Source organism: Pieris rapae, chromosome 23 (assembly GCF_905147795.1).
Source record: "Pieris rapae chromosome 23, ilPieRapa1.1, whole genome shotgun sequence".
Classification (NCBI taxonomy): Eukaryota; Metazoa; Arthropoda; class Insecta; order Lepidoptera; family Pieridae; genus Pieris; species Pieris rapae.
In genome coordinates this window covers 5,123,454-5,130,942 of record NC_059531.1, presented here as the reverse complement: position 1 = coordinate 5,130,942, position 7,489 = coordinate 5,123,454, and the positions used below count along the sequence as shown (strand labels likewise).

The following is a 7,489-nucleotide window of genomic DNA, read 5'->3' as shown; positions in this document are numbered from 1 at the left end:
ATTTTTCCTTTAAGATTAATTCGTATTGTAACTCTTCAGTAAAGGTTTACAAAATATTACCCATTTATTATTTATTCCGTTGCATTAATAAAATTTAATACTATATTATCAATATAAAACATTCAAAATCGTCTGTATAAATTGAATTTATGTTGAGAACAATTCATATTAAATGAAACGGGGATATAAATCAAACAACTCAGTATATTACATGTGATGGGTTTATTTTACATTTTATGCTTTCAGTTAAAAGAAAAGCTATCTGCTCAAGTGATTAGCTCTACACTATACAAAGAGACATGAAAATAAGACAAAGGGTCAGTCTTATATTTGGGAAAATTGTATAATACGAATAAACAATATTTACAAAAGTTGGGAAGACAATGCGAAGAAAGGAAAATCTAGAAACAAATATCGAGACTAAACGCTTTCGAGTCAACATCCCAACGTACGAACAACAAGTTTGCTTACAGACTCCATATCATACAATATTGATAACAACCTTATAATAATCTCACAGGATGTCTCACATCGCGCACACACTATATACAATTTAAATTATCCGTCAAAATTATCGATACAATAAAATTGGGAATTAGTCTAATTGACTTGTAAAATCATTGGTACCAGGTCACCTCAGATTCGAGGGGTCCAGTACCAGGGGCCTAGGCTAAAGGGAGACGAACTCGGGCGGCGGAGGCGGGAGGGTGAGCACTGGGGTCTCGGATGACTCTTCGGCGGTCGCTCCCGGCAGGGACCAAGTGGAACTCCCAGTTGCTGTGACTCTAGGACCCATGTTATCGTAGGGAGCTCCACAACATGTTCTAGTTCGTCTCGGCAACGTTGCACCACCGCTTAGTAAGTCTGGATACTTTGCCGGTTCGCCTCTTCCTGCAACTTGCACTGATATAAAAATATTCCCATACGGCACAGGTACTGCAAACTCTGCTGGTGGAGGGGGAAACGCACCGGGAGTACCTTCTATAGTTATATGAACGGGATCAAAAGCACAACCTCTTGGCTGTTCGTCCACTGATAATGACCTTTCTGTCAACTCGAAGTCACAAGGAGATGCCATATCAGCGATGGAACGGTCACAACTGACAACCACGGATGCATCTATCAACCGTTTCTCTTGATCCATAAAACTTCTACTCGGTGGTACACTTCTTTTTCTCAAGTGCCAGCATCCGACTGCAGCTATAAAACCCAGGGCTGCTAATGCGCCTAATGCACCAAAGACTACGCCCAATAATTGAGGAATGCCAGGTGCCGTTCGAGCGGTGGCAGTTTGTGACCTTGGCAATACTAAACTAATTACGGCCCGAGATTCCCCTGCTACGCTCTTGGCTACACAAGTCCACTCGCCAGCAGCACTTGCGGTTACATTAAATAAAGTGATATTCACCCACCTAACACTACCGGGCACTCTTTCCTCTATATTGTCGTCTTCTATTATAGAATCAGTTTCTTCCATGTCGCAATCGACACTGCTATTGTTTAAATCTACACCATCAAACAACCACGTTACTTTTGGCTTCGGTATACCGTGCACCCAACATCCAAACGTCGCTGCAACGCCAACTTCTGCCCTTATGACTAATGTACTTGATTTTACTTCAGGCGGACACGTCATAACTTCACTAGATACGTGACGCCATTTGTTCCCAGACTGCGTGGACGGCTCCACGCATACTAATTCTTCCGTACCTAATTTACTTTCTAAAAACCAATCTTTGAATTCTCTTAATCTACAGTCACACCTCCATGGATTTCCCGATAGAGACATAGTCTTCAGGGCTGGTAATGAAAAGGTTATCAATCTCAGGTAGGTGAGTTGATTTCTACGCAAATCTATAGTTTCTAATGATTTCAAATTCCTTAGCGCATTTGTGTGTATCGTTCTCAATCGGCATCCATCCAACAACAGCATGCGTAGATGCGGTAACGGTGGGAATTGATCGGCTAGTAATATCGTTAACGGATTATTACTGAGAACAACCAATCTCAATCTCTCGTTACCTCTAAAAATATCTCTGGGGAGTATGGCGAGATCGTTATCAGCCAGATCGACCTCAATAAGAATTCTTAATTGTAAAAACGCGTCCGCGTGTATGGAGCGTAGTTTGGTCGCGCGTAAATTTAGTCGTTGTAAGTTCAACAACCCGATATTGAAGAATACTTCTTGGGGGAGATTTCTCAGTGGGTTATCGTGGAGATCCAGCACTTGTATATCGGAGGAGAGTGTGGGCGGGCGGCGTAGGTCACCAGAGGCGCAAGTGGCGGTTTTCTTGCCCGAGGACCACTTGCACCGACACGTGGCGATGTGAGCGCAGTCGAGCCAGTCGCTGGCAGTCCTCGCGGTGCACGTGGTGAAGATAACTATCCAACACCACCTGGCCCACGACACGCGCATACTCATCTCATTGCGGATTTGGGTTTACATCGGCGGGATGCCTGTAACAACAAAGGGACCGTTAATCATTGGAGATTAGCCAAACAATGGAAGGGCGAATAATAGAATTGGAGGTTATGTATTGTGTAAACGGTAGATAATAGGCGGTATTGATTTTGATTGGATTAATATAAATGTAAAAAATGTTGATGAAAAAAAAATATTTTACCAAAATCTTTTGCGAAAAATAAACAGTAAATAGAGAGATCGGGTTACATTTAGATTTATAGATAACGTAGCTTTTGACATATAGAAATTTTACGTGAGATTTCGTATAAAATTCAAACACATTCATTCAGCCACTCATCAAATAGTTTAAATTTCCATATTTACCGTTACCCACTCTCTTGTACGTGGGTACTTCAGTAACCAAAAAACAGTATGGCCTCATTCGTACGTGGTTACTACAGTACCCAAAACGAAGAGTTTAAGAAAATGACATCTAGTTCAAACTGACGTTAGAAATAAACGTTTTTATCGACGTAGAACGATAGCTTACGAAATAGTGTACCCAATTAACTACAGATGGCAATGAAATATGAAGAGTTCTTTGTACAAAAAAAATTCCAAAGTCGTCGGCAATTATGTCGTTAGTTTTATATCATATTTCTTTAATTATCATACATCAAAATAAACTTGAATATTTGTACTTTATGATTATGATAATATTTTATAGTTTTAAATGCGAAATTGAGTTTGATTTCAACTTTAAAAAATTGTAGTCACGGGCATCTAATTATTATTAAATGTATTTTAATCTATCCTTTAAGCTATTTTCTAGTATTTTTTTCATAGTTGTAGTTATTATATTCCAACAGATATAACAATATTCGGATGCCATTTTTTAGATATCAAAATATATATTACTTAAAAAATGTATTACTTTAATAAAATCGTTCATTAAGATCAGTAACACGACACGTACATTTATCATAATATTGGACGGTACTGAGCTCGCATGGTCAGATAGTTTTGATTAAAAATTTTCAATAAAAATTTGTACTTTTTACTGCCTACAATAGGTTCAATTATCACCTTATTATACCAAACAAATGCACTGAGGAACCTCTTGTTTTGATAAATGTTAGCTCCCCGGAGCTTTTCTGTCGAGATTAGAAGGATTAATGGTGGCAAGGGGGCATCTGTCTTGTCCGTTATGGCCGCTAGATACCGGCTATCGGAAGAATTCATTTGTAAACGACGTCTTGGAGGTTGGTTACGAATTATTTCGGTGGTCTATCGAAATTTGTTTTAACATTTCGAGTTGAGTATCTAATGAAGCGTGATTATGTGGTTATCTGTTACATTTATAAGCAGCCTTCTGTTTCTAACAAACCGTTATGTGTATATACAGAATTTAAGATTGAACTTATCTAGAGCGGCACAATGTTTTAAGACATTGTATCTAATGTTCTTAAAATAGCGTTCAAGAAAAACTAAACTCTGTTCTTTGATAACTTATGAAAAAAAACAAAAATCATTTATTCATGTAGGTAACACAATATACACTTATGAAAGACAAAAAAGAAGTATACATTGAATGTGTCTAATTTTACATTTACTGACAGTTCTCAAATCAGGGGCGTAGAATGGAAGAGAAGAACATGAGGCAATAAACATGATTCTACAGGTTGCATTAACTCTATTCTTAAATTACACACATGACTTATTAGAGTATAAAATCATGTTAACTGTATTTAATTAAGAAATTTAACCGTAACATTTTGGTCACCTTTTTAACAAATACTAAAAATCACTTTATTCAATCAATTTATTATTTGATACAATTCTAACAGATGACGCTGTGGTAAAAGTAACGACGTTTCACATAATCTATCTTTCACATACGTTCTATCGTTTCCATAGAATACTTTACTACAAAAACCTTCGCTACAGCAACGCTAGGCCGAGTCTACTAGTGTATAAAAAAATTGATATTTTTGTTTCTTAGAATATTATATTCATTTCATTATTCATCATGAAAAGACTTATTCACAAGTGACTTCATAGCGGAGTCTGCGGTAAGAGTACAGTGTTGGAAAAGTGAGGTGCAGAAGTCAGGCAGTACGCGAAGGTATCATCTAAATGAGCGCTGGAAAAACAAGCAAGAACATTTGATTTCTCAGTGCAAAATACAGTTAAAAACTCGCAAATTGCACTTTCTTGAACACAACGGCGCTTTCACTGTAATATTCTCACCTGTGACAAAGAATTGTTGAAGTCGAGTGTTCGCAAAGCTTGCTTAACTTGTAGATTAAATATTTTATATTTAAAAACGGTTTCTATTATAATATTTCAATTTCTGTGAGCATTTTATTTTATTGTAATATGCAAGTGGTTTGTATTGTAGGAACGTAAAAAAACTCTTGTATTTATGGTTTTGGCCATAGATTTCTGTATCTGGCTTTGTAGTATACGCGTTTAAACACAGTGGTTAATATGCCGTTTTTTTCTGAATCTATTTGTGCAGTCAGGCTTCGAATGCACGTCCACAGGGTTGAGAGTCTATAAAACTAAGCCCTTCCCTGTGGTTTTGTAGTAAACAAATAACAAAATATATCTTCATTTAGCTGTCAGCTATGGATCGGTTAAAGTTACAATTCGAAATAAAACCACAAAGTAACTCGCACCAACAAGTGACCGAACTTTGAAACTCCGACATAACAGGTGCGAAAAACTGTCACAACAAAAGTTACGATACGAATTCCTCTTTTGAGTTAACCACATATATAGATAGAGAGATATTATCTATCCCATGGGAGCTTGTACAATCAAAATAGGAACGTGTTAGAGCTACAGGTCGTAGTAAACACTCCGTCGGAAAGTGGTGGATTTACCAGCAGCCTGAGTAGGATCAAGCCTGAGTAGGATCAAACCTGAGGTCAACTCTAGGGCGGCAGATTTGAGGAGCAGCAAATTTGTACCGATTTTTTTTATCTTATAGAAATAAAGAAATATCTAAGTGATTATGATAGATTTCAATAATTAACTGAACCCATCAAAGTGGGGAATTTTATCAACTTCATTGATTACATTATTTATAAGATCAATTTAAACCTTAAAAATTTACTGGATGGTTAGGAATCACTATAATAATTTCTTAATTTTTGATAATATTTATATTTTTTCAAAACAAAGAATCATATTCAAGCCTTTTAATCCTAAAATATTTTCATTCATGGTTTTTTGTCCGTGTAGGGATCGAACAGAGGTCAGAATAATAATAAGAATAATCCGCCTCCGGCAAATACACCCGCGACCCTTTTATTTAGATTATTAATAATAATAATGTTTATTATCTGAGAGGCTGATGCCTATAATAGGACTATCTTCAAATGATAATAATAAACCCACTTCGAACTCTAGTCTGCGTAAGTTATTGTTATATCCTTTTCTCTTTGTTCTGCAGCATGGACCTCTTTTGGGTAAAGACATTGATCTGGAATTTCCATTTGGATCTATTCTTAGTTTCCTCCACGCATTACTGCCAAGAAACCTTAACAATACGACGTTCTAGCTTGAAATTTCGATCTAGTTCCCTAACGCTAAGTCTCTTGGGATCGTGCGGTACTAAAGCTCAATATTGATGTTTTATTGGCTACTACAGATACCAATTGTACATAGGCGGATCTGCGAATTAGTGGGCCTACGGGCTATTACGGGAAATCCCCAGCACGAAAAATACACCGAAAACAAGCGACGGGAATTCTCCGATAGACGACTGCACATGGGTTGATTGAAATCAGGGACCAACCTATTGAATAGATTTTTTAAATAAATTATACGCCCCGACAATTGTGCAATGAAAATTGTCTTGTAAGACTTATCTTTATTATATGTATAACACAATCAGCCGAAACATTTAAATGTAAAGCCACGTTTGGTTAGGATTGGACCTTTTGAATATTATGTTAATCTATTATTACCAAAAACATGAATAGTATTACGAAATCGGCTTTGGAAATTAAATGTAAATTAACTCTGGTAGGTATGTTTTTGTAATTCAAAACAAAATGCAAACAAAATTCTTACATATTATTTATTTCATAATCCTATAGCTAAAAAAATGTTTATAATAACAAACAATTACACTTAAAATATAGCCAGAGATGGTACAAAACGGTTCAATAATTTACAAACGGAAACAAACAATAACATTTTACTAAGTGATACCTAATTTTCTTTCTGTTGTGTGATGGTGTAAAAGTGAGGTGTAATTATGTATGTGGGTTATGCTCATGATGCAGTAGATTTTGCGCTTTGGATATTCTTAATACTCATTTTAAGCATATTCCACCATAGAATTCAGAATGATACAAAACTGAGCTTTTTGCACAGTTAGTGTTGATGTGAGAAACATGAATCGAAGCACGAACATTATGTAGATAACTCGTATTAATGTTTATCAATAGGAAAGGATTAACACCATCATCGTAAATTAATTAATTTTAGCTCACTTTTATAAAAAATACACTGCCATGTTCATACCTGCCAGAGTGGCGGAGAGATATCTATATATATCCATAGCACATAATAATCATCAGCACATCGTACACTCTCATGTACATACTATCACATACACACCATCACACAGCACAGGTATTATTTAGTTATCTTTTATTTTTTATTTGATTTATTCCTTTCGTTAATTTATGTATGCCATATTTGGTTATATTTTAGTAAAAACAAATTGTAGAAATCTATACAGTTCTATTAATATTAACTAAATTATAACGATTATTGTTGAACGGTTAAAAGTCTTGCCAAAATAAATGAAAGTCACCAAATATTTTCAGCTAACATGTTTATAAAATTAGTAAACTAGTTACTAAATTAGTCAGCCTAATATAAAATACGCTGTATATGTAGTTCTATATTTATACAAGCCGGAATTTACAATATAAAACAAAACTAGCCATAAAAGACGGACACTAATACACCGCATAATCCATTACTAAAGCCGATAAATGATTTCCGCGTGGCATTACATTGCGTAATGTTCTGCGCGGAATTGGTTCAATTGGAGAAGCGCCA

General features: G+C 35.9%; 1 protein-coding gene across 1 annotated transcript in view; it reads right to left on the bottom strand.

The window, feature by feature from the left end:
• Window positions 1-212: 212 nt before the first annotated feature.
• LOC110998683 (leucine-rich repeat-containing protein 24) overlaps window positions 213-7,489 on the bottom strand; it is a 29,183-nt gene continuing 21,906 nt past the window's right edge. Inside the window, exon 2 of the mRNA XM_022267438.2 lies at window positions 213-2,457. Within this exon, the coding sequence (XP_022123130.1) occupies window positions 671-2,422 (1,752 nt within the window). The 5' untranslated portion in view covers window positions 2,423-2,457 and the 3' untranslated portion in view covers window positions 213-670. The remainder of the gene's footprint in view (window positions 2,458-7,489) is intronic.